At 41.3% G+C, this 27301-nt stretch overlaps 1 protein-coding gene across 1 annotated transcript; it reads right to left on the minus strand.

Moving 5' to 3' along the window:
- Window positions 1–661: 661 nt before the first annotated feature.
- PODN (podocan) lies at window positions 662–25054 on the minus strand. The gene is made up of 11 exons (XM_065738710.1): window positions 24454–25054; window positions 22145–22380; window positions 20911–21004; window positions 19318–19382; window positions 15448–15557; window positions 13013–13169; window positions 11073–11188; window positions 8656–9313; window positions 5871–6019; window positions 3594–3788; window positions 662–2225 (listed from the first exon to the last, which is right to left on the minus strand). The coding sequence occupies exons 1-10, from the start codon at window positions 24488–24490 to the stop codon at window positions 3632–3634; spliced, it is 1779 nt and encodes a 592-aa protein (XP_065594782.1). The 5' UTR covers window positions 24491–25054; the 3' UTR covers window positions 662–2225; window positions 3594–3631.
- Between the last annotated feature and the right edge of the window lie 2247 nt (window positions 25055–27301).

Genomic DNA, 27301 nt, shown 5'->3' on the forward strand with positions numbered 1-27301 from the left:
GGGCTCTGAAAAAGACAAAGGGCCATAACTCTTCTTGAAGGGAGACAAAAGCACTGGAGATAACATATCCTTGAGGAGAGGGGTGCAGAGGCGGGAGCAGGTGTGGGGACCCTCTTTGGGAGGGTACAGCCATAGGGGCCAGGAGCTGCACGAACAGGGACAGAGCAGGGCTGCAAAGAGCCCCGTCCACGTTGTGAGCACAGAACTGGGCTATGTGCCCACCATCTGAAGGAAAAGCTTGTTATCCACGAGCTATTTTTGGCATCCACTGAGTTCTTTATATCTTATGTGCTGCATCTGCACTCTTGCTGCTGGGTAAAATTGTATCCAGTCTCAGAAAAATACCATTTTGTGCAGTACCCTCTGTAATGAGGAAACATGGTCTTAAAAGAAACATAGCAAATAAACCAGGATCTCAGTTTACACACAGACCACACGTGAATACCAAGCATGTCCAAATGCATACTTAGGATTAAGGTTGCCAGCTGAATGTTTCAGACTTCAGCATACCACCATCCATAACATCTATGTCAGCATTAAAATCTTGCCGTTCTTCTCCTTCTCAAACCTGAGCCTTCAAGTTTAAAAATAATCAAACACTTCTATATCAAACTATATAATTGTGCAAATTTTCAGCTTATTTGGGAGTATAATAGATCTATTTCACCGAAGACTAGCAAAACTTTCCACTGGGGTTTGCCACTAGCAATTACCCACTGAATTGAACTACATTCTGTAAATATTTCACATACAAATCTATCCCAAAATTCAGAACACTATTTTATTGTCCATCTGTATAGATGATATTCAAAAATGTGTTTGTCTGGTTTGTCGTTGTTTTTTTGTTTGTAATCGTTCAGGGCCAAGTTTGAGGTTGGCTTTTCTTCAGTAATTAATCTTTCCTTCTATGACTTATGGCCATCTTAAATTGTCTAAGAAAATATCAGCTTGAAATTACTGTCATGTGCTACATGACCCCAAAGGGAGAGTGTGGAATTAAGCTTTCTCCATCAAGAAAAACAGCTGGTTAAAAAGCAGGCCAACTGTTTCCAAGTAAATCCTGGAATACAGCATGCAAAACAACATGTGTTCAATCAGAAATCCTCAAAAGAAAAGAGCATTTCCTCAAACACATTAGCCACCTCAGACGAAGGCTATTATAAACAAAAAGGAAACCTGCCATCCCAATACCTCTGTAAATCTTCTTTTCCTTTGTTTCTTTATTTTCCATAATTTGGACAGGAGCTGAAAATACTCAACAGTGAGGTTTCAAGTTAAGAGGTTACGAGAACAAGTACTGTCACATGACTGGAAATAAACGAAGAAATTTCTGTTGACACTTAACAGTTTCCACTCATCTTTTTTGCTTCATTAGTCTCCCTTCTGACTCTTAACATAAATGACATACAATATATAAGATATTCTGCTGCATATATCATACTGCATACTGATATTAAGTCTTCTGGACATATCTTGTGAGACTTTCACACAACTGCCACATGTTCAAACAACAATAAGGCACAAACTATACCAAAACTTTGGAATGTAGACATAGGGTTTATATATATATATATATATATATTCATAAGAGCAATAGTTTTATCTTTAAAACTTTCTAAAACAGGCATATACTGCAGGCAGTAGCAGTAGAGATAAAATATTATGGGATCCAGCCTTATTTTGTTTTTCTCATCCAAATATACACATTGTTATAACAGAGGAATAGTTTTATCCAGACTTATTACTGCTGCTTGATGACTCAAATGTTTCATGTCCTGCTCCACACATGAAACTGCTGCAAATATCCATCTCATCTGATCAACAACAGCTTCTTTGGGATGCAAGAAAAGAAAAGAAGCATAATACATAGTTCACTTAAAATGCAGTGACAAGAACAGCATTTGAAGGCTTGTGTTCAAAACAGTCCCATATTGTTATTACAGATGGAAACAGTGAAGAAAGAGAAACAAGAAACAAAAGCCAGCTTTTGTGAGTTCCAAAGCAATCCCTTATGATCCTGGGTCTTGTATAAGATGATTTGGAAGCTTTGGAAAGGCATTCAGGGTCTCTCCCTGAATAAGGCACTGCAACACACTGTCTTCCATAAGCCTGGCCCAGTGCCACGACAGTTTCTGTATAATTCATTGCACATTCTGCTAAGTGTTCTCTATATATCTATATAGATATATACACATAGACATATATGTAGGTTTCCATATGCTTTGCTGCAAAACAAGAGAAAAACAAAATCAGTAACATAACAGAATACAGAACTCACAGCAGGTTAACTTTAGTATCTGCCAAAGTTTCACGTGCTCCAAACCACGGATGTGCTGATAAAGCTGTATATATTCTAATAGTTATATTAGATTACATATTATTTATTTATTTTTCTCACAGAGGTTTGACATTGCCTAGCCTGGAGGTCTACTGTTTGACTTTCTGAAAGGACTTTTGTCCTTTTCAATCCTCATCATTTTTTCAGTGAATAAGCACTATTCCTGGCAAACCCTTGATTTACTCTCCATGGCAAAATGTTGATTTGGGACAAGCTTAAACATTTATTTCAATTTCAAAGACATGGAGTTTAACTCCTCAGAAGTAGACAGTACTATCTTGAACCTCATCATCACTTTTAAACATGAAAGACTGAAGAGATGGCTTTTCTTATGGAAAAATAAGAAAAACTCTTCAAAGACCAATTTCTCCTCAATATTTCTTTTGAATTTGAAAACAAAAGGGTGGCTGGCCAGATTGGTCATGAAATATTGAGACCTTAACTTCAGGATTACCAGTCTGGAATTAAAGTTAGCAGCAATCACAATTTGTAACAGCCCAGAGGCTTGTCAGTAAATCTGGGTGAAGTGATCAGTGTATCCTTGCCACGACTTACCAGTAGCAAATTATAGGCTGTTCTAAGAACTTAAGCATGGCTATCCTGAACCAGGCATCAATCCATAAGACAGTGCACACTGTCTTCAAAAGTGACCTGAAGTGGATATTCTTTCCATAAGAAATATTCCAAGTATAGTTCTACCTTCCTACACACTCCAGTGGTCAGTAATTTAAGGGTTGCCTAAAATAGATGTTGCTGCTTAGTGCCATGTTTAACAGACACGGATGGGTTTATCCTCCTTTTATTTATTTGTCTTAATTTTTTTAATCCACTTTCAGCTCACATGGTTTTCTGCATCATTAAACTTTGCAGTTTGTTCTTTGTTTTCCTTTTCAACTAGCTACTTAATAATATCATGAAATAGCTTTATTAAAAATAAAAAAGAAGAAAGAAAAAACACAGAGCTGGTAAATAAAGACAACCATCTTTATCTACTGTATCTCTGTGCTTATAAGCAGGAGCCACTATGAGAAGTCCCCTGCCTCCAATAAAATAAAGATCTCTACTGATTGTTTCATTTTAAAATTCATGTATTTTCAGCCTTCTTTCTGCAGTTCCTGGTCACATTTAGGCAAAGGTGCTTGAACACACGGCTCAGACAACTCCTTGTTAAGTTTCAATCATACTTATAAATCGAAATTATTTACACAAGAGTCTAAGAACTGAGTCTGTGATTTAACTAAACTTCAGCTGTTACCTTCCACATGGTGTGCCTGCGTGAGTTCACATTTTATCTCAGTTTTCCTCATCTTCTTCATCTTCTTCTTCCGAGTCATCCTTGTTCTTTGAAGTGTTGCTGAATTCAAGGTTCCCTTCAATATCCAGTACTTGTAAGTGCTGTAGACTTTGGAAGGTACTTACCTTCAGTGCTCCGACTGCAATCTTATTAAACCTTTAAGCAAACAAGAAAAAGACCCTCCTGTTAAAATAAGCCCATTTCCATGTCCAACAGAGAAATGAGAGGAGACTAGGAGGAAATCATTCTGCAGTTACTCTAACTTTACAGTGGCATGCAACAGCACTTAGAAATGCCAGCCTTTGTATAGAAAGCACAACTGCTAAAACACTGGCATTGATTTATTCATGTGCAGAACTGAATTTTGAGACAATGAATAGGGTATGATAATTATCTTTCAAGTGTCCCAACAGTGTGTGAGGGGTCCTGGCTGACAATAAAAAGTCAAAGCTCAAAACCAATGTTCCCCCCTCCAGATCCCTCATTATTTTTTCCCTCTGGACACAATGAGTTGCAAACAGAGTACTGACTCCTCTGGACAGAAAGAGAAGGAAAGTAGGTACGGATTATGCAGCAGGCAAATGCAGTGACTGAACAAAGCTTTCTGTCAGCACTAGGTATCACTGCAAAGGACCCTTCAGGAAGATACTAGGAAATGCTAAGCGTCTCCCTCTGAATTCTAGTCCACTACTCAAGCTCTCAGAAAACCTCAGCCCTAGCCCTTGTTACCACCTCTTCAACTGTATTCTGCAAGGAAAAAATCATAGAATTTGTGGGGGAGGAATTCCAATACATTTCCTTGGCATACTGCGTTCTCCTTCCCAGGCAGGAAAGGCAGCTGCTCCACTGCCCACATCTCAAAGTGCAACTTGCTTTTCTTAAGATTCCATGTCATCCCTTGACAGTTGAATTATTCTCCCGCAATACATGAAATGTTGGTACAAAGTATCCCCTTAGAAACACATGCAGAAACTTTTCATCTGTTACTTTGTTTTCCAAAAAAACGTAAGTAAAATACTCTGCGGTTTCAGAACCCCTCACATTTCCTGCTTCATTCTTACTCTTGAACATGCTTAACATTGTATTTTGTCTAATATTCCAGATGTTTGTTACTGTTTCACACTATTACAGGGATTAATAGCCTCCCATTAGGAAATGCAGCTTAACTTGGGTGGAGTTGCCTCCTAAATACGTTAGCAAAAAGCAGTTCTTCAAATTTCCTTTTTCTCTTTATATAGGAATATAGAATGTGGTATGTGGCTTTTGGTTTGTGTCCAAGCACTCACAAAAATCCCATAAGTGTGAGCAGCTGAATAGACAGACTGCTCTAATTTACATCAGATTTTTAATTTTATTTCCTTGGTATGAAACCTTTCATCCAAAAAGGTATGATTCTGAATTGTAGAACAGTGTTGTTGCATACAGATAAAACAAGGCTTTGTTTAGTCCTGTGCTGAAAGGTACTTCAGGCCTTTTGAACACAGCCATGGGATCGATTTAATCACATATTCTGTAGAGTTTCTTAAGTTACATCTAAGCACTATTTTCATTAATGTTCTGTTCGATTAAAATTGAATATATTACTAGGACAGATCCTGGCTACCTTTCTTGTGTTATAAATCCTTAGTAACTCTCCTTAAATCGACTACTTCATTGTGAGTTTACACTTGGTGTAAAAAAGGTTAGCATCTGCCACCTGTAAAACACAGTTTAACAAACAAGGTCCTCATCCAAGTGACAGAGTACGAAAAAAACAACTGAAAAGCTTTCTAAATTTAGTTGCATAACTGTCACATTTGTGACAATTGATAATGTTGGCATCTGTTTCTGACAAAACTATCAGAACTTCAAGATTAGTCATGCTAGTCTCATGACAGGAGGTCTTTGTACACTATGAGAAGCCAGGGCCAGCAGACACAGGCAGAGCTGTAGTCTTATAACTGAGCTATAAAGCTTCAGTCTGAATACTGGAATACGAGACAGTGTTAAACATTAACTTCCCAGAATTCCTAACATGCCTAATCCATTCTCATAAACACAGAAAGGAAAAGCTCTCTGAAGAGCACATTTTGTGTATCCACGTCTTTCCTCAGCAGATGAACACAGCTTCATCAAATTTCTATAAAACAAAGATGCTTATTAGAGAGTTAAAATTTTAAATAATTTCAAAAACGTAAGCAACGACAAAGCGGATTAAAAAAAATAATCTTGTGTGTTGAAGTAAAAACCTGACCTCACCTGAGGTAAATTCCCTTTAGTTTGGGTGTGGACTCAAAAACGTTCTCTGAAACAACTGTGATCTTGTTGTTCTGAAGATACAGATACTCCAGAGATTCTGGCAGGCCTGATGGGATAGAAGTCAGCTGGTTTCCAGCCATGTCTAGTGACTGCAAGGAAGAGACAACAAGGGGTTAAATAAACAATTGAATGTGAATATTAGCAACACTCCAAAAACAGAGGTTTAACAATAAATGAGCTTTCAAAAGCTGGCTGTATACACACACCTCTCCTTCCCAATGTCATCCACTGTTTTTTTTTTTTTGTATATATACACATGCATACACAAACATTCATATGTGTATAATGCACATGTATGTGCACTTACAAAAAACCTTAAGATGATAACAGTACAGAATTGTGATGATTACGTAAAGCTTTATCCAGGATTTGTGTTTGAAGGTCATCTGGAAACAAGCATTATTTTTCAGATATTACTTCAGTGAGTCTGCTCACTAAACCTTTCCTACTGGTGAGGTCAGGAAAAGAACAAACACTGTGTGCACAGTGGAAACTGAAGGGTGTCATCCGTGCAGAAAGGTTCCAATTTGAGTTCATAGTGGAAAACTGAAGTTTACTGTAGCATAAACTGAGTTAATCTAATTTGCATCAAGGTAAAGGCAGCTGCTGCAATTCTGCTCTCTTATGCTACCACTTAACATCACAAGACATGCCATGCATGCTGTTGTGTTAAACGGTCCCAACATTTCTTTATCTCTGTCCTTAGGCTTCAGCCCATGACTACATACAGTGAATTAAAGGCAGACCAGGTTTCAGACATGTTTGAGAATTCCTTGGAAGCTGCCATTGCAAATGCTTCACTAGCTATGCTGATGTTAGGTAAAATCACATATAAAAACACCTGGAAATACTCCAACATAGTTCCATGTACAAAGACATCAGGACTACAGGTCATGACACTTTCTTTGAAAAGTTTTCAGTGAAGAAATTGATTAAAATAGGTGTTTTGTTATTGAGTTATAGCACTTTCCAAGCTGTCATGCTAGGTGCGTTATTTGGTTACAGATCTGCAGATGATTGTCATGATTTTATTGTTCTTATTCTCAACATAATTCCAGTCTGGCAAGCAATTATGCAAATACCTTGGTTTGCAATTGCAGCCTTCAGTGATTTCCATGGTAACAGTGTGGACTGGACAGCATGCTAAGTACTTGCACAATCAGAATCTTAGACCTGATTGTTATTTGTCAAATCTCCAGCACACCAACTCATTAACCTATTGCAGAGTTAAGCCCTTTGTGGTGAAAAATGATTAATACATACAATTATGGAAATACTTAACAAGCAGTAAGGCTGCTCAAGAAAAAGGCACAGCAAAAGAAACAAAAAGACTGTTAGTTTAACAGCATCTTGCATACATGCTATTATCTTAATCCTGTTTAGTATGAGTGGGGTTTGCTGAGGGGTAGGTGCAGCTGAAGGGCCAGCGTTTGCTTCTGCAAGGCATTACTCTGGTTTGACACCAACTACAAAGGAGTGACAGCAGCAGAAAAGTGATGTGAAACTGCAATGAATCAGGCTTTTCAAGAAGGCAGACCTGTAATTTTTTAATGCCAACCAATAGCTAAAGTTGGTGATAGGTCTCATGACCTATTTTAGTGTAGAGCATAAAAAGACAGGTGACAATGGTTGCATTTCACTAAGTTGAATGGAGCCAGTATCTATTATTCTCCTCAGCATCTTCCAACTACATTCTGTCTCTGATACATTTGCACACACACCACTGAGGCACCAAACAAATGCAAAATATATAACTGGAATCATCAACTAAATCTACAGCTCATGCAAAGCAACAGTGCTACAGATGCTATTATTATTCTGCTGATTTACATTAACTGAAAAATTAAGCTCCAGGACAACAGAAAACATTAGCACAGATAAATGTTTACATTGTCTGAAAACACACTGGGGGCCAGTAAAACATACACTCCACATCTTTTATCCCTTATCTGCTCTCAGATGTACAAATTTTGCTTGTACAGTGACCTAACTGTAGGCATCCTAGATGGTTACCAGATGACACAGGTAATGCCTTTTACTTCAGGAAACAGGCTGTTACTCAAAAGGAAGCGCAGACAAATTCTTCAGCCAGTGTAACAATTCTGAAAGGTCATTTTGCACAGCACAAATGAAATTGTTCCTGAATGCCTTATGGTTTGTGTTTAACTTTCTCGAACAATTAAGCAAATGATGAGACTGCTGATTGAATCCAGACCTCCTAACTGCTATCCAGGTGCCTTAGCCAGCTGAGCTGCTAAATCCTGTAGCTTGGCCTGCCTGACTATAAGCTGATGTGGGGGACCTTGAGAATTAAGAGTGGTTTTGTTTATACATTCCTCCTTCCTGCCGTCTCTCCTCAGAGCTGATTTCAGATCTTTTGGAAGACAAGCTATTTGAAAGACAGTTTCAGTTTTAATGACAACATTCATTAATGTTTAGCTGAAAATAAAGGACAGCATTAGGATTGAGAAACAAAAATGTCTTGACATTTCCCAGAATTAGCAGTGCATGGTGGACCACCACTCTGGTCAGCAGTGGGAGGTACTCACCTCTGGCACAGCAGCACAACCTTTCAGCTGCTTAAAACAGAGCATGTGGCACTTAAAATGCAAGCCCAAAACACACGCTCCAAGCAAAGCAAGTACTGGTGCTACACAAACTGGCTTAGGCAGACAGACAAGGACATTAGTATTACGATCACAATAACAGAAGGTGATGTTTCTACCTGGAGACTGCTGAGCTCCCTCCACGCTCTTGAATAGATTGAGTTTACTTTCAGTTTATTGTTGCTCAGATACAGTTCCCGCAGTTTTGTCATCCCAGATAAAGTCCCTTTTGGGATGTCACTTATCTCATTTTCCTTCAGCTTCAGAACCTGCAAGTTCTTTGGAAAGCCATAGGGCACTGTGTTGAGGTTGTTCCCAGAAAGATCCAAGGACTTTAGTTGCCTCAGTTTACGGAAGGCCTCCCGATGGATCTGGGGACTTTTGAGCTTATTGTAGCTCAGGTTCAGCTCCTCAAGGAAGTAAGTGGTAGCAAAGTCATTCCTGTTAATCTCTGAAATCTGGTTATGAAGGATCATGAGTGTTTTCACTCGTCGAGGCAGCCCACTGGGAATCCTCTCCAGGAGGTTGTTGTACAGATGGACGGTGTGCAGTTTCTTCAAGCCCTGGAAGGCTGATGGGTGAATACCTCGGGCTTTTAATTTGTTATTATGGAGCAGGAGATACTCGAGGTTCTTAATTTGGGTCAGGACATCTCTGCCAATCACCTTAATTGCATTCTTTTCCAGGTGAAGGAGGACGATGTTTCGAGGCAAACCACTTGGGATTTGTGAGAGGTTATTGCTGGACAAATCCAGATATTCAAGACTGGACAGTTTCCTTGGGAAAGCAGGAAAGAAAACATTTTCCATTTAGACTCTGCAAGGTGAAACAATAATCAACCTTCCCTAGGATTTTACAGTTTTTGCTTTAGAGTCTTGTTCCTTGGCATAGCTCCCTTGTTTACTGTCCTTTTTTCATTCCATTATATGACTGATGTAAAAATGCTCCTTGATAAAATGGAGCTCCCACGCTGCCATTAGGCAACAGGACTAAGCAGTGCCATTGCTCCTCAAGCACACTAGCAAGAGAACTTGCTAGAGCCCACAGATATTCAAACCCTGCCACCTGGCTCAGCTCAGACACCAGTTTTGCAGTTTAATGTTCTCTCATTTGCCTCTACAAACAGCTACACAACAATTTTAAGTGCACACACCACAAAAAGATACAGTGAAAACACCACTAAAGCACAGAATCATTTTGCTCCCAGTTTCACAGGAACAGCCTGAATAATTTTTGTCTCTCTGAAATTGTATATTTAAACTGAAAGGTAGGCCTGCTTTTGAGATGATGAAATGTTACTCTAATGAAAATTAGAAAGGCTAATTCAGTGTCCCAGACTAAGACACTGAACTTCTCCTGACCCTCCAGTATTATGGAAGTGAGTCAGGGGTAGATCTGCTTTGTGTAAGCTACTGAATCTGGATTCCATAGACTCAGTTGAAGCTAAAATAAATCCTCAGACCAGCCACTTATACCAACTGGATGTAGATCAGTGGTGTGACATGCCAAGACTGAGGCACTCCTGGGAGGAGGCTGTAATCTCCATGGCACTACATAACCCACTGCAGATGACCAGAAAGCTTTCAGGAAATACAAGAACTAACAGACAGTACTTACTGTTTACTACGCTATTGTTCAGAGATCTCCAAGTATAGTCTGAATGAACAAATATACTTTCTGGGCAGAACAGTTGATTGCTGCAATCTGTAATGCTTCCCTAGCCTGAGTACATCTCCAATAGCATTAGGCTGTGCTGTACAGCAGAGTAATATCTACCCCCAGTGACTGCTGCCTGAGCTGTTGCCACTGTACTGTGCTCATCAAAATCTTAACAGAAATGTTATGTCCAGCATTACCTGTAGGGTGACACAGCAGAACTAAGGTAAATTACTCTGAAAGGTTTATGGGAGTGGTTTGTGGAGAAGAGAGATAAAGTTTTCCATTTTTAGAGATCAGAAAAGTTTACAGATTTGATGGCAAGTCATAGGCAGGACAGATTGTGTGGTCTGGATTTTCAGGTAGAACTAGGGCAGCACACAGTGCAAGCAGAAGCAAAGGGTATATTTAGGACAGTCAAAGTTGTTCAGTTGTACCAGTTTGTAAAAAAACTTTTGCAGCCATCTGGTTATTGAGCAACACCATTACATTCCCTCTTATTCTAGCAGTCCCTGCACAATGGGATACAGAGCAGCCTGCACCATTGCTCGCGATTGGCTTTTCTAAGAGGACAATTAGCACCTCCTGTGATTGGGTCTGCAGCAGTCAAGGAGTGATGCAGTCTGATATTCAGTGTCCGTTTTCTGTGTAATAGCACACTGGTGTGTGAATTCAAACCACTCACTAAGACCTCTGCTTTTCAATGACAGTACCTGAATCCACCTCTTTTCATCTAGTCCTAGCAGAGGAACGCATAACGTAGCACAGTTTTCAATAAGTGTAGTTGTAAATAGATACACTTTCTTCTGTAGATGTACTACTATACCAGAGGAGGCAGATGGACACAGACACAGGTGCAAACTACGGGTCTGAGCCTCACCAGAAAGTTTCATTGTCCATTCCTTCATTAGTCAAGTAGTTATTCTGTAAGTACAGCTCCCGCAGACCTGTAAGTTCACTGAAGGCTCCTTTGGGAATCTTCTCTAGCTTGTTGTTCTAGAGTCATCAGAAGCACATTGCACGTTATTCAGTATGAAACAACATAGGACACACAGGCTCTGCTCAACTATTACCAGGCAGTTAGATTTCAAAAGAGCTAGACATTACATGTTTCAGAGGATGCTCTAATTCTGCCTAAGGAAGAAGTACAAATACTAGATAAAAGTATCACAACCTCTTACTGATTTCCAGTTGAATATTTTTAGGCTAAGAAGTTATGGATTGACACTCCAGGCAGGTTTCATTTTGTATTCATACAGTCCTCATACCTATGTGCAAATCTACAATGTAAGGCAAGCAAGCTCTGTAGTTTTCTCTGTTGTCAGAATTTCTGGATGTTCTAAGGCAGATTTTACCATGAAGAACAACGAGTTTGGAAGCTGGGAGCCAGCCATCCTTCCAGTGTTAGACATTTGAAAAGGCACAGTTCCTGCAATGTAGATTCTGAAGTGATTACTCCTATTGCCTTAGCGTTGCTTTTGAGTAGCCAGCCAAAAGTCATGAGCAAAATACAAAATTAAATTCCATTCAGGAACCCCATACAGAAACTGTAGGACTATAAAGGTATGCATAAAATACCAAAACAGAATTTGTTAGATTTCCCACCCTTCAGGTACAAGCAATAACGTGAGCAGCAGACTAGACTAGGCATGGCCCCAACAGTGGATACTGTCACAGAGAGACATGGCTGCATATCACAGTGAAGAGTGAAAGAAAAAGACCTGTCACACCTACAGGTACTCTTTTAATCAGTTTCCTGTTTCTCACTGTTGTGTTCAGTTAACTGTGTCGAGTTAAATGACAGGCAAGGGGAAATGGCTTTAAACTGGAAGGAGGTAGATTTAATCTAGATACTAGGAAGAAATCCTTTATCTTGAGGGTGGTGAGACACTGGAACAGGTTGCTCAGCGAGGTCGCGGATGCCCCCTCCCTGGAAGCACTCAAGGCCAGGCTGAGGGAGGTGCTGAGCAACTGGTCTAGTAGGTGGTGACCCCACCTATAGCAGGGGGCTGGAACTAGATGAGCTTTAAGGTCCCTTCCAACCCAAACCATTCTATGATTCTATAAACAGATTTCAGTCTACAGACATCCAAGGAGCTGTCAACACCGGGAACGAACAACCAGGATTCCCCATCGCTGCAGCTCTCCCATTGTTAACAAAGTTAGGCACAGACAATTATGAAGTGTTTTTATCAAAATCAGATGACATAGAATTAAGAACGCTGGAGATTAGATAATACCACAACTTCTGCATTACACGACTGCTGGAGAAGCTGTAGCAGTGAAGACTCACTGATCCAAGCTTTCTCTGCACTGACTAATATAGTAGCAACCAAAAATAACTGATACTGGGGAACAGCAGTCTCCATGATGGGAATTAGTGAGCACAGCCAATATTTATTGGGTAAGCAGCTGACAGAAAAAAACACCAACATCAGTGGCAACCTTGACCAGAAGTCCAATTAGTGGATGGCCATGAAGAACGATCTACCTTCTGGTACTAATATGCACTCATATGATTATTCCCAAGAAAGAGATCAACGGTACTATTACATGTACAGCATGTTTTCATTCCCCTGAAAACACTGCAAAGTGGGTTTTTTTCCCCTGTGAGTATTTTGCAAAAACACTATTGCTTATGAACAAAATAGTAGTGAGCTGGGAAATAGCTACAGTTGAAAGCACAGTAGATGAGACTGACAACGGCCATGGGAATGCTTTCAAGTGAACTAAAATCACCTGGCTGTGTAGTTTGAATCCCATACAAACACAGTACTTTTGTCACAGTTGTAAAGGAATACAAAACCTTGGTGTCATTACCTTTAAATGTAATTTGTATAATGCTGGAGGGAGATTCTTTGGAACATATTTCAGGAAATTGCTGGACATGATGAGTATCTCCACATTATTAGAGCCATTGAACATATTATCAGGTAAGCCAGCATCTGAAAGTTTGTTGTTATGAAGGTACACAGATCTGTCAGAAGAAAAAACGATGAAGCCAAACAGATATTTCAATTGGTTTGTTCATTTTACCAAAAGAAAGCTGTTTAAAAACTACACTTCAGTCTATTCTTCTTCCCTTGGGATAATTAGATTTATTATCAAAACACGCCCTCTAATTCGTGCATATTTCTATATGCACAACCAGATGATTGGTCTGAATACTCTTTGAAATTCAGGTCTATTTAAATTCCATCCTGGATTTAAACAAGAATGTCACAAGTAGCCTCACTTTCTTAACAAGAAAATGAATGTAAATCTGGGACTGCATTCCTCTGAAATCTAAATTTTAGTTTTGCCATTTGGACTTGGCTTTGCATTTGGCTAAGAGGAGTGAAACATGTCAGCGTTGTGGCCTCACTCAAAAGGGTCAGAAATCCTATCAGATTAATAGTTATCTTAACTTCTTAAGAAATCTCCTTAACTCCAATCTGAACTTCTATTTGGAGTCAAATCTGGGCTTCTTCAACTTGCAAAATCAGTCTGCAGATTTCCTGAGGAAGTGCTGTTTTATACCCCTCCATTCTTTCTCCTCCCATGAAGGTTCAAAATACCTCAGGAAACAGTTTGTTTTCTACTCCTAGAATTCAAAAGGGCAAACAATACTGTCAGAAAGAACAGAACTATAGGAGTTTTGCTTTTTAATGAACTTTTGGGACCTAGAGAAAGATGGTTTCTAGCTTTTCATTCTTACTTTTAATCTTTAATATTTACCAAAGAGTTTCTCCAATCAGTTTTGAAAATGATTTTATCTTCCTCACACAGGATTTAATTCTGTATAAAGCAGCTGACTCCTAAGAAGTAATTGCTGCTTTTCACTGGTTTAACAGCTAAATAAATTCATTTGACTTGTTTTTAACATAAGAAATTATGGAATTTTACATGCTTCTTTATCCCTTCATTTCCTGTGTGCACTCAAAATAAAGCAGGCAGTTAAAATCATGGACAAGGGTTAAAAATACAAAAGAGTACAGTGCAAAAGTTCTCTTTTCCAGCTTGTTCTTGGACTCTACCAGTTGCAGAGAACTTGGCATTTTTCTGGAAGGAAAGAAAGGCTCACTATGGAAACACAGTAGTGTGATCATACACTGCAGGAGGCTCAGAGCAACATGAAAATACAGTTCACCTTTCACGGTCAGCTGTACTTCTAACTCATAAATATTTGCCTTTCTGAAAATGTTATTTCCAAATAATGAGTCTAAGATCATTAACTCTCCTGGGGGCAGAAACTCAGAAATTAATGAATCAATACTCAGATTAAAATGAGTGCTGTTGTGGGAAAGTATGTGAAAATCACTTCTGAAGAGTGCAAGAATTTTAATATGAGATCGGAATACAGTAGCTTATGTAAGTCAGATTAAGGAAGAACATGTATAAATCTAACACTTTTGTGATGAGATACTGCCAGAAATCAATGCCTGATTCAGCCTTTTCAGCTACAGAGAGCTTATGAGACTAGAGGTCTAGTAAGTACCGAGCAGCTTCTGTTCTCAAGGCAACCAGAGGGAACTTAGAGTACTTCAGTTCACCACAAGATTGGGCTCTAGGAGCTCAACTGGGTCAGCTATTATTAAGCACTTCCGAATTTGGATGCATAAATTGCTATCAACAGAGCTCGAGATCTCTGCAGGATTTAGATGCTGCAGTGTCCATATAAACAGATTATTTGAAATGCCTTTGGGAAAGACTGTATCTCACAGTAGGTGTATATATGTGCAGCTGAATTTGAGGTGGACAAAGGTGTTGCACTGGCTCCAGCTACCAAAATCACAACATGAAGCTAGCAGAGTGGCCTCTGAAACCAGACTGGGGAGTATGAACCACTTGTGAAGAAAGGTTACTGTGCTTAGCTTTAATATAGTTGAGTATAGTTGAGTTAGGTTTAGTACAGTGGAGTACATGAGAATGTATTGAGTATTGCATCTCAACATGATTCCAGTTTTTTAAAGAATGGATTATAAAAAATGTGGATTTTTAACTATTAATCCACATTTTGAGAAACTAAAGCTGTTCCTGAAGCACAAACAAAATGGAAACAACTTCATTTTTATCTATGCAAAAGTGTTTGGCTGCTTGTAGAAGCCCTTGGAATGTGTTTGTCTGATCCTTCATGCTGAGATTAACAAGTAGTCAGCTTCCTTCCAAAATATCAGTAGGCAATAAAATGGCTTAGCCAGAAAGTTTCTTAAACTTATCAAGTACCTCCAAGCAGTGGCAGAACTCTGCTCATGTTTCAGTTCCCAGTCCCTTACCTCAAGTTTGGTTTCTGTCCAAATGTGAGCCCATATATCTTCGTGAGATAATTGGCTGCAAAATCTGCACTGATCAAGGTATTTGGTAGGAATTTTGGAGCCACTGTTAGCTGAAAAAGAAATATAAACATGAATTTCAATTAGATGCTATGTTTTAAGCAAGTGTTTGACCGTCCACAAAACACTTGCATATTTATTTTCTCTGAAACAGATGCATAAAAAATGAAAAATAGTTAAAAAAATAAATTCTCCTCACTTGCTAATCTCTCCAGGAAGGAGACAGATCTTTGCTCCAAGATATGTGAATGTTTGTTTTGGTTGGAAGTGTCCTGTCTCTTCTTGATGGAATAAGTCAAGAAATGGTTATTCTGAGAGCAAATGCCATGCTTATTATTGTTCATAATTCTTCAGTCTGGTGAGCCAAAAAAATCCAACCCACCTCACACTGGCCTACTACTTACTCCCATAAGAAAGTCTGTTGGTTCTGAGGCTGGGAATTCAATTCACGTGTATACCAGTATTATGGTATATGTGTATGCCAGTTGAAGAGAGGTAGGAGAGGACCTGTTTGCTCTTGGTCTATTGCTATTTCCATCAGTGATATAAAAAAAAGTGCTAGGAACACCTGTATCTGAATAAAACTCAGTGGAGTGAAAGCTGTCAATTAAAGAGCTTAGTTTTACAGAATGTTTGGGTAATACAGTAGCTAGCCTCACTGCATGGCTGCTAGGAGTAATTATTCATCTGTAAACCAAGAATACAGGTTGCACTTTTGTGGTGGAGGGCAATTCTGTGGAAAGCATGGACCCAGAAGATTAAGCCCTGGGAAACAAATTGGAGCCTTTAGTACATAAGCAGACTACAGAGTTGCATAGGCAAGTGCTACTGTGGTTACATGTGTTAACTATAGTACTAGTGAGACTACAGATCAAGTACTTCATGTACACTCTGAAGTACTTTGAAGGACTCTTCTACAGAAATACTGACTCTTTTTTTGTTTCCTAAAGCTTTGAGATCGGGACTGGGAGCTCTGGGCAACGGTAGAAGTCTTCCTTCTACCTTGAAATTACTAGAAACTGCAAAACCTCTTCCCCACAGCACTGCTATGTGAAAGAGCAATTGGATGTTAATAATACTACAGGAACAAGAATGTTTACAAGATGAATTATATGTGAGAGAACGGACACTTTATTGTGAAACTAACCCAAACCTTAAGCTATGCATTTTCCTGAAGTGTGCCTACATATCTCTGTGCTAGTTTGTCAACTGTGCATCAAGGCACTATATCCACAAACCTGTAATCTACTGGACTCATAATACAGTCCTATTTTTAAAAAGATGAGAGTATATTGTTTACTATTTCTCACCTTAACCTTTGTCACTAAGCTTTCCTAAGTGTTTAGTGGTGACAAATACAAGCAGAAAGATCTGTCAGTGCCTTCTGTCAGTATTTCCAGACAGCGTGTATGTATGCAGTGGAAATATTGCCCTTGAATTCTTCTGATTCCGTGAATTTACTGGTTGTCTGTCACCTCCTGACCTGGGAGATCACAGAAGTGGGCAGAAGTACCCATATCTGATTAGGAAGGTCTGACAGCACCTCAGAAAGAACTGTCTCTATCATGACATAGCAGTGAAAAACAGGAAACAGAGTTAATCATTTTCATATACGGTGGCACATTAAAGCTTTTCTCCTGAAACACAGTCTATTGGGTCATAACTTATACAAAACAAAAGGAATGGCTCAGATATGTGAAATGAGAAACATCTGAACCACAAGAAAGAAAAGAGAAAAAGAAGTTTCATTGAAGGAGATTTTTCATTTGCACAGGACTCATACTTGGCATTTCAGCACTTAGTCATGAGATTCATTGATCTCCAGTGGCTGACTGCTTGAAGGATTAATGCTGGATTGCTGTAACTTAGGAAAACCAAGGTGACTGAGTAGCTTCATCTGGTATGTTGCTTAATAAGAAGCAATCTGGATTCCTGCAGATGCAGTCCTCTTGCAGCTTTACTACTGATTCTTCCTTTCTATATGGCAGACACTGTTTCTCCACTAATAACAAGTAGTAAAACAACGACTTTAGAAGAATTATGCAAACATTATGATTTGTTTGAAACAGATGTCTTTGCTTACCATAAGCTTTGGCATAAACAAAAGTACTGGATCCAAGTGGATCCCTATCTCTTCAGGAGTATTTGGAAATGTGAAAACTTCTGTCACCAAAATCACCTTACCATACATAACAATGACAGCTCAGGACGTGGTCTGCAGTTTGGTAGGAGAGACTTCAGTTATCAACAAGGCTTCCTGCAGCTACGATGTGACTAATACATACCATGAGTGTGATGAAAATTCAGAAGGAAACTACTGCATCCATTAAGAACTTATTACTCAAAAGCCACTTTAGTCTGTTATGGTATTTCATTTCTCCAACCAAGTTCATTTAATGAAAGATAATATCTGATGGGATCACAAGTGAAGATAACCATAAAACAAGGAGCAAACTACCAGCAATTCCCTGCTCTCCTCCAGACATTGTAGTTACTCTATCTGCAGCATTTCCCAGGGCAGAGTGGATGCAGTTTGAAGCCAATATGGTTTCTCCTGGCTTCTGATTTATAAAGAAATGTGTTATTCTAGTGGGTCCACAACTTCTCACCATAACTAGTTCTGACATTCGCTGATGTTTGCATTTTCTTTTGGGATTTTTTTCTCTCTGCAGTAAAGCCAGAAACCCCAAACATTTTGTTTTGTCACACAGGGAAAACTGGAGTGCAAAGTTCTGGAATATGAGTCACAGTCTGGCTTGTTCCTTTTTATGGAGTTATTAGCTGCCAAGATTGTTATATGGAAATGGTGCTTGAAAGAAAGAACACAGTGTTACTGTACTAAAGAATGGGTTCTATTCTCAATAACTCCATACAGAAAATCATGGAGTGATTCTGGAAGTGACTTGGCCTGCTTCAAACCTCAGTGTGGCCACATGTATACGTATGAAACATCAAAGGGTCACAGATTTTTAAAAGGATAATAAAATATATGTACAGACAAGCATATAAATGTATATACAGAGAGGAAGGGAAGGGCATTTGTAGGCAAAAGAAGCTCTGTCTTATGTTTCAACACATACATTTTTTGTGGTATCCTAGTTCCTGCTGTAGCAAATATCTGAGGGGGAACACCAAAGAAAAAGAAAGCCATAATGGGAACCCTCAGATACAAACATATGTGAGAAGGCATTTCCTTGCCTTGGCAGGGAGGGAAGTGTTTTTCTGTCATTACATACAACTCGTATCTCCCACTTGTGATCCTTCTAATTGAAAAAAGAAATTCAGCTCCTACCTGCCCAGTTTCACCACGTGTGGGTATCCCCTCAAAACAAACCTAATGAGAATGGGGATCCAGGAAAACTGGATGGCATTTTGCAGATCTTGATGGCACATACACAAGCAGTAGGATGTGTTTCTTTACAGATTTTTCCACCCAGCCTCATCCGATGACATATGCAACATCTTGCACCATTACCCCACAGCTTATTTGCATGCTGGCAGCTACCAGCCACATGTGCAGCTGATCCAAAGCTTACTGAGAACGGTGGCAACTTAAAGTGCAGACTCTCTCTGCCCACACACACAAGGGAAAGTTTTCAGTAGTTGCACAAAGCTTTGCAGATATACTGTTATGTATACCTTCTAAGTTTGTGTAATACTCGCTGCTTGCCTTGACCTTAAATGAACCTTCACTAGAACATCACTTTGGTAAGTTTTACTTACAGAGGATATATATGTTAAAAAGAATTGAAGACTGCTTGTTAGCTTCCCAAACCCAACTAGAGAACTCTGAAAGCCTTGTGAGCCTCTTACCTTATTGTTTGCCAAGTACAGGTAATTCAGGTTCTCCAGATGCTCAAATGCTTCCTCTGGCAGCCCTTAAAAAAAAAAAAAGAAAAATTCTGATCAGGAACACTGGCATCCCATTGCCTCTCTGCTTGGGAGTACCAGAGGGTATTTTTCTCTCTCAGAGAATATTTTAATACAAGATTTAACTATTTTTCATTGGCACTGAAACAATCTGTTTCAGATCTATGGTTGCTTTTTTTACAAAAAAACAAAACAAAGCAAAAACCAAAATGAAACAGAGCATTAAGAACAGTGTAAAACCATTAGAGATGTTAAGCAGACAAGGCTGGTGGCCAGCCCCTCTGGCAGGATTCATGTACAGAGCAGGTGTCGACTTGCTGTACTGCTGATGATCAGTGCTTGCAGCAGCCATGCCATCTGAGAAGTTTCTTTTGTCCCTTTTTACATGAAATCTGCAGATAGCTTCTTTTGGCAGGGCATAATCTGAGACTGTTTAATGATCACGAGTATGATCTATGAAGATGAGGCTGCCATCATAACATCAGTAGCTGCATGTTCTAACTTCCCTTTCGTTCTGTATCCCCACAATCCATATAGCCATGCAGTAATCAGCTCAGGATCAGAGTTGATCCAGCTCAATGCTAATCAGCCCCAATAATTATTATTTTTCAGCTGAATTGCTCCACACCCAGATGATCACACTGAGGCACTATTGCAGTCACAGTGGCAAGTGCACAAATGACACTTTCAGCTAGCACTTTGATAACCAAAAGTCAAAGGTGAAGCTATTTCCCATGTCAAAGCATACATGAAACTTAGGGTTTCACTGTGGTTTGTAAAAGAAATGTCACACCCAAAAGGTAATAATATCAAAGTCAGAATGTATTAAGCACTTCTTCCTTGTGCTATTCAAGAGTGATATGCTCTGGGTTCCATGAGATGTCCTTATTCTCAATCAAAGCTGTTCTCTATCTTTGTAATAAAGATAGCAGGAGCCCTCAGAGCAACTGGATGTCATGAAAGCTAAGAACAATTACATCTTTTGTATTGCATATCCTGCTCTCTTACTATTTACTCCAACTCCTTCTGCTGTCCTGACTGGGCAGTTGTCAGGCCTCACATTAGACTTAGGAAGCAACACCTGCCTACATAAGCCAAAATGTTTTGTAAGGGGAAGAACTCGCTTTATTTGTAGTGTATGTTATTTGTATTTATATTAAATTCAGCAAGGACTGAACAGGACTAAACTGCAGTGACTGACTGAACTAAATAAGTGGATTAAGAAACAAGGTCAGTCAAAAGGAAATCATTCAGCATGTAGACGTTTCTGGTTCTCAGTGTGCCTGAGGGACTGGAGGGAGTTTCCTGGATAACATCTCACTCCACAACACACAGTGCTGCTGCCAGGTCTCCTCCACTGGTTCAGTATGGCTGCATTTTTATGCACTGAGTATTATGTTTTAGAAGATAAAATGCCTTCACAATCTGTCGGATGCTTATAGATTACAGCCAAGTGAGCCCACCATTTCTTACAGCTTTCCCTATCAGCTGTCACAGGGCTGGTGTCCTCTGCACTTCCCAGCTCTTCCACCTTACCTTTTGAAGTCAGCCTGTTGTTTTGCAAATTGAGAGTTTCCAGTCTGTGAAGACGAGCAAGCTCTTCTGGAAAGATTTCTTCTATCTGGTTGTTCTAAGAAAATGGAGAGTGTTAATCATCAGCAAAGTAGTCCAAGAAGGTTCCCAATTAAACCCAGGCTGTAAACTTCAATAAAATTTGGAAATGAACCCACTATGTCAAGTCATTGTCAACAGCTTTCCTCTCCATAAGAAGCCAAGTTTGGATCGTAATACCAATGCACCAAAACCCAGCAGCATTTGAAGACCTGAATCAAACTCTGCAGCCTGTGTCCATCTACAAATATCCAAGCTATGTGCTGGTATCATGCCTGGCAAGGCCTATAATCCATTTGCCACAGCCTTGTAGTTGCAGCAAAGCATTTGCTACAAGGTTGGCACCGTGGAACTTCAAGTTTATTGCTGCTGCTATTTGAGTGTTGCTTTTTTATGCAAAGAATTTTCGTCCCACTGTGAACTCATCATAAGCAGAGAGAGTCAGATTGCATTCCCTTTGGCTTTACTGACAGCAGTGACTACTATCAGATTTTCATTGACAAGCTTAGTAACACTTAGACCATTTATGAATTGAATGTTTTAACATCTAGGGGACTGAAAAAGGACCTGCTGCTCTGGAAGCCAGGCCAATACACAGAAAGCAACAGCTGCTGCTCCAAAGCAGCTTTCCTGCTTTTGGTGTTAGAGGCAGGAGCCATGGGTAGCACGTGCCTGGAACAGAGCTGTTGAGGAAGGTGCCAGATGACATTACAGTTTTTCTACCTACACAGCACTTGAATGGAAAGCTCTGTACAAAATCTACATGTTATCCATTGATCACCCATAGGGGCAATAAACAGCAAGCAGTTGGTTTAAGGACTAAAGCACAGTGAGCTCATCACTGGCTGCCCGAACATCACAGTAATCACCACCCTGTGCTGCAGTGCTCACTGGGGACTGCCCCTGACCCTGGGGGGTGGCTCAGACATGTTTCAGGCCCTCCCCTGGCCACACTCTGCTTACTATACTTTAATATGGAGGCTCATTAAGGTTGGAGAAGACCTGTAAGATCATCTACTGCAACTGTGCCCATACTGCCCACAGCTCTGGAACACCTCCAGGGTGACTCCACCACCTCCCTAAGCTGCCTGTGCCACTGCTTCACTGCTTCTGGAAAAGCCATGTTTCCTGATATCCAACCTGAACCTCCAGCGAGTACCTGCAGCGAGAGGTGGTTGGTCAGCTCAGGCAGCAGCAGCGGGAACTCCTTCAGGTCGATGCCACCGCAGTCCACCACGCCTTCCTGAGTGCAGCCGCAGTCGCGGGGGCAGCCAGGAGCCGGGCCCGGTGGCCGCCTTCGCCCCAGCACAGCGTCGGGGAAGTCGTTGGCGGCGGCACAGCCCAGCACCAGCAGCCCCAGCAGCAGCAGCTCCCGGCCGCCGGCTGGCATCGCCCCTGCAACAGAGAGCGGGCTCAGCCCGAAGCGGGACCCCCCCCCGCAGCGCAGGCCTCCTCCAGCCTTCATCCCTCCGCCCGCCCCGGGCTGAGGGAGCCACGTTCCCGCTCTCCCCACGTGCCCTCAGGTGCTTTCGAGGCCCCGCACCGAGCTGCTGAGCCCCATATGGGCTTCCTGCCGCGCCTGCACTGTGCCCACCGGACCTTCAGGGCCTGGCTGCTGCTCAGCGCTCACCTTTCTGGCGGCAGGTTAAAATGATGCGAGCAGCAGCGATGGAGCATCTGCCCTGCAGCCAGCTGGCCCTCCCCCAGCCCTCTGCCTCGTTCCTTGCCCTTCTCTGATTTCACGCTTCATGATTTGCGCTCAGAGCTACTCGTGGCTTTTTTTCCTTCCTACTAATCTCTGCAAAATTATTCGACAGTGATGAGCAATTTCTACTTAGGCTGAACTTCTGAGGTCAAAAAGCGGAACGGATTCCTGACTGTGGTGTGAAATAAGCTCTCCTTTGCAGCCCCAGGGTTTGCCACCTGCACCTGCTGACACTCCTCAGGGCTGCCCCAGCCTCTGGGAGCTTGGAAAGCATTGGGGAAATCTGCTCTGAGTCACAGTTGTGAAAATCTTAAGTTAATGTCTTCAAACACTGACTTACACTTGAAGAAATTGGAGAAGGTGACACTACAGGACAGAGCACCGGGCTGAGACGCAGGATGATTTGTTTTGGCCCTGGTCTTTGCTACCGACATGCTGTGTAATTTTAAGCATTTAACATTGCTTGCTTGATCCCTCTTACCCTGCTCCACTACTCCACAGCTTCCATATCTGTAAAAGCTGAATGTAATGAAATTAATCTCCTTTATAAAACACACCAGAGATCAGATGGTTTTCCTTATATGGCAATATAGCTAGATATTAATAGCGAGATCAAAATTGGCCTTATGAGTATGCCAACAGTGGATTAGTGAAATCCTTAGTATTTGGTGACCTAACCTCAGAAAATATTTCAGAAATCTTAGAGAAAATAATCCCAGAAAATAATCTCAGGAAGTACGATGTATCAAATCTCTAACAAAATATTTCCCCCCTTCACTTCCTCTTACAGGTGTCTACAAACAAACCAACAGGAAAAAAAAATATTGCATCCAGATCAAGCCCAGCCCTGCTGTAACAATGCCAGTGCTTTCCATAGCAAGTCACATCACAGTTAGTATCGGGCTCTCTGTTTGCTGCATGCTGACATTTCCACATCTATAGCTGACACGGTTAGCATGAAAACTAGCTCAGGACAATAAAATACTTAGCATGAAATTGCATCAATTGCACGGAAGTTGCCGAGACAATCTCACCCCACTGCCTTCAATATGCATGCTGCTGCTGTGATGCCTTGGAAGGGAATGCTGCTCCTGTGCCACTGAGAGATGCTTCAGATACATAAACATCTGCTTGCATCTGGAGCGCAGGCAGTAAAACCAGGCAAGGTTTTTTCTTTCAGTTCAAAGAAAGCCTGAAGTAACTCACCCCATTTAAATTTATTCCCATGAGCCTAATCCAAAGCCTTATTAAGAAACGTTATGAAAGGAGTAGCTCAAAACCCACTAGAAAGAAAGAGCACTCTCCCCATGCTGTCAGGGGCTTTGGATCAGACTCTTTCACCCACGGACTGAAGTTTCACTGGAAGGCACTCCAGGGTTTTCTGTGGCTGCAACTTTCTGAGTCCAGACAGAACCACCGCTGATTCCTGCACTTTGCTGCTGCACAGTGCTGCACAAGGACCCCTTCAAGAAGTGAGCTGAAGCATTAGGAGTTCTTGTAGCTTCTCAGCGCTTACAGTACCTCAGTAAGCAGCAGAATCGCATTCAAAATACCTCATCTCTGCATCTGTTGGTTCCCCTCCACAGACATTCTCACACGACACACACACAGCTGAGAAAACATCCCCTCCTTCAATACCAACAGGTTAAGCAAATTTGTGACTTACACCGAACGTCCCTCCTGAAAGCCGCGGCTGACAGGCAGGCTGCTGCACGAGGTCCGACCATCCAGCTTTTAGAGCAACGAAGTGCTGAGAAACTCACCTCTGCTGTCAGAGATCAGATGAATGGAGAAGAACATTTCCCGTGCTCCCGCAGGCTCCTTCGGCTCATGCCATGTCAGTTACACGCGCTGAGCTCAGAGCAAGTCTCCCCTTTCCAAGCCAGATCCGTTTCAGATGTGAGCAGCAGAAGTAGAGAGAGTAACAGGCAACCCCCTACCAACGAGTTTTCTGCACTTCCCAACAAAATCGGAGAGGAATTTTCCAAAGTAACCATATGGGAAAATGTGAGTAGGAAAGAGGAAGCAGCTATAGTCTGAATATAAAGACTTGGGCAAGAAAGAATCTCCCACTGCTTTTTGTCAGTGCAGTTTGCAAGATCTGTGAGAGATGCCAAAAGAAAGCACGCTGGATTTGACAGAAGCAGAGGCGGTCTGTGTGTTAGCACTGCATTGCAGCTGCACTGCCTGTTACTGGATCCTTCATTCTAGCTGCATTCAACACCAAATCTGAATTCCAGGTGGGAATGTCCTCCCATCCCCTGGGGGCCTGGTTTGGATTAGCCATGAGCAGACAGATCCGCAGCTTATCCTGAATTTCATCTTCCTCCTCTTTAACTCCCCGATTTTAAACACTTCAGCTGATCTTCAGGGATGAGGAGTACAAAGGTTGTGAAAAGACAAACGTCTCAGACATGGAGCCCTAACATTTAATGTTACACCTATTTACCCAATCTCTCCCGTATTTTCTAAGCCCTGTATTATATTAAACATAAGGATGCTCCCCCTCCACCTGCTCCAGTCACAGTTAGCCCCAAAATCTCACATTTCCTATTTCTTCCCCTAGGTAAAAAAAGAGGAGCATGCTGTTTGCAACACAACGTGCTCCAAGAGCACTGATACTTGCAAGAAAGCAACACAGCTGTTTGTCACTGGCAGCAGAGCTACTTGTTTAAATACAAAGCCACCTGTTCTGGCCATGCCTGCAGCATGCCATACTACCGTACCTTCACCAAATCCGCAGAGGATCTCTCCAAGAACACGATCTTCTTGCTGTATTCCAAAAAAACAAAGGCACACCAATTCTTGCCTCTCAATTCCAGCTGAACTGAAGTCTAAAGCAATTAAGTTATTTCCTCCCTCTCTTCTTCCAGGCTCATATCAACTGGAACTGATCCCCCTCAGTGCCACGTGTAAGTTGCAGAAGTTGACTGTGGGAAGTATGCTTTTACTGAAACAAAAACAAAAACAAAGCAAAGCTGGCTGCTTACTCTTACTGGTTCAGAGATCCAGAATGGATTTGCCTGCTCCTCTCTCTTTATTAAGGCACCCTGAAACCATACAACAAGAAGAATGCTGTGTATTCAGGAAGGATGGGAGATCCCCCATCTCACCCCAGTCTTCAGACAGAGAAGAGGAACAGGAGGGTTCCCCAGCTGACTGCAGGGGCTGGGGCAGCCTGAGAGGGAGAGGTAGAGAGCAGGGGTCACCGTCCTCCAGAAGAGCACACTGTGTTTTTGTCGTAGAATACTTGGCTGTCACAGAGCACCCAGAGGTACTGCTGGGCATTACCAGAAGAGTGCTGTTACACCTCCGTTGTGATGGGCAAGCAGAGGCACAGAGAGGTGCCACAGCCAACTCAGGACTATCCCACGGGACACAGACTATCCAGCAGGGCTGAAAATCAGGTATCCCACGTGCAAAGGGAACAGACCTTTACACACTGTGCTACAAATTACCTACGCAGTCTGTTTTTTTCCAGGCTTTCACTTCCTCCTGTCCTACCCTCTTGTATCAGTGTATCCCAAACTTAAGATCTTCTGACACCAATGCCAACATCAGAATCCACACAATTCCCCAGGAAAACCAGAACCAGAGTCAAACCTACCCAAAGTAGGATCCATCACTGAGCTGAGGGCTGAGCCCAGCATGGCGTAAGGCCTCAGGCAGCGCTGCTTCTGGCTCCACAGCTTTCTGGTGCTTTCAGAGGGAAGAAATTCCCCTGCAGGACTCACAGCTTAGAATTAGAGGCGTTCAAAATCTGTGGTCCAACTCAAAGCCTTTGTACCCTTGTGTGGTAGCTGCAGTCTAGACAAAGGTTCAAAACATGAAGCTGAAAATTGTGTTTGAATTCTGGTACCATCGCTTCTTTAGGTCACAGGGACAGCATAAGCACATCCCAATCAAGAAACAACAGGGAAGAGAACAGAAGGTGTAAGCAGATCTAGCAAAGCATGAGCATACTTAGGAAGGTGCAAGAACTTGGTCGGCAGCATTGCACTTGTGGTAAGCACAGTGAGGCATAAGGCAGTCAGGAGGGTTACGTTTTAGTTGTATCAACATGTCATAAAATGTTCTTTACTTTCAGCTTTATTTACCCCATTTAAATAAGACTCTACAGAAACACTGACACTCCTCAGGGCTCCAGTGCTGTATGCTGACACTGTGCCTTTAATTAAAAGCAGAGAACAAAGCCTATTAACAATCTTCTAAGTAACTTGCTGTCATTTGCTTTAAAAAATGGATAATCAAAACACTGAGAGTAAAAGTAAAAGTTTTTGTCTCTAAGGCAGGAAAGGAAGTATTTTTCAAACCTAAGTATGCACAGCAGAGCCTGGCCAACTGCCTATTGGCATCTGTGTGTTGATCCAAATGAATTTTAAGATGTTTGTTCTCCCAGAAGATATGTACTATTCAAAATAATAATAAAAAAATAAGAATCTGTGACTGCTTTTAATCTACCTGAAATATGAGACACAGACCCACAGACCCAGCATGTTTTGTGCTTGCTTTATGCTATACGTGCTCCTTCTAGCTCGCTGCAGCATTACCAGCATAATTCTGTTACTATACCAACAGTAAATAACTAACATTTCCCAGAACAACCACTCA

This window comes from Cyrtonyx montezumae, unplaced genomic scaffold (genome assembly GCF_038088225.1).
Source record: "Cyrtonyx montezumae isolate F1298 unplaced genomic scaffold, pur_monq_1.0 scaffold_1, whole genome shotgun sequence".
In the NCBI taxonomy this organism is placed as follows: Eukaryota; Metazoa; Chordata; class Aves; order Galliformes; family Odontophoridae; genus Cyrtonyx; species Cyrtonyx montezumae.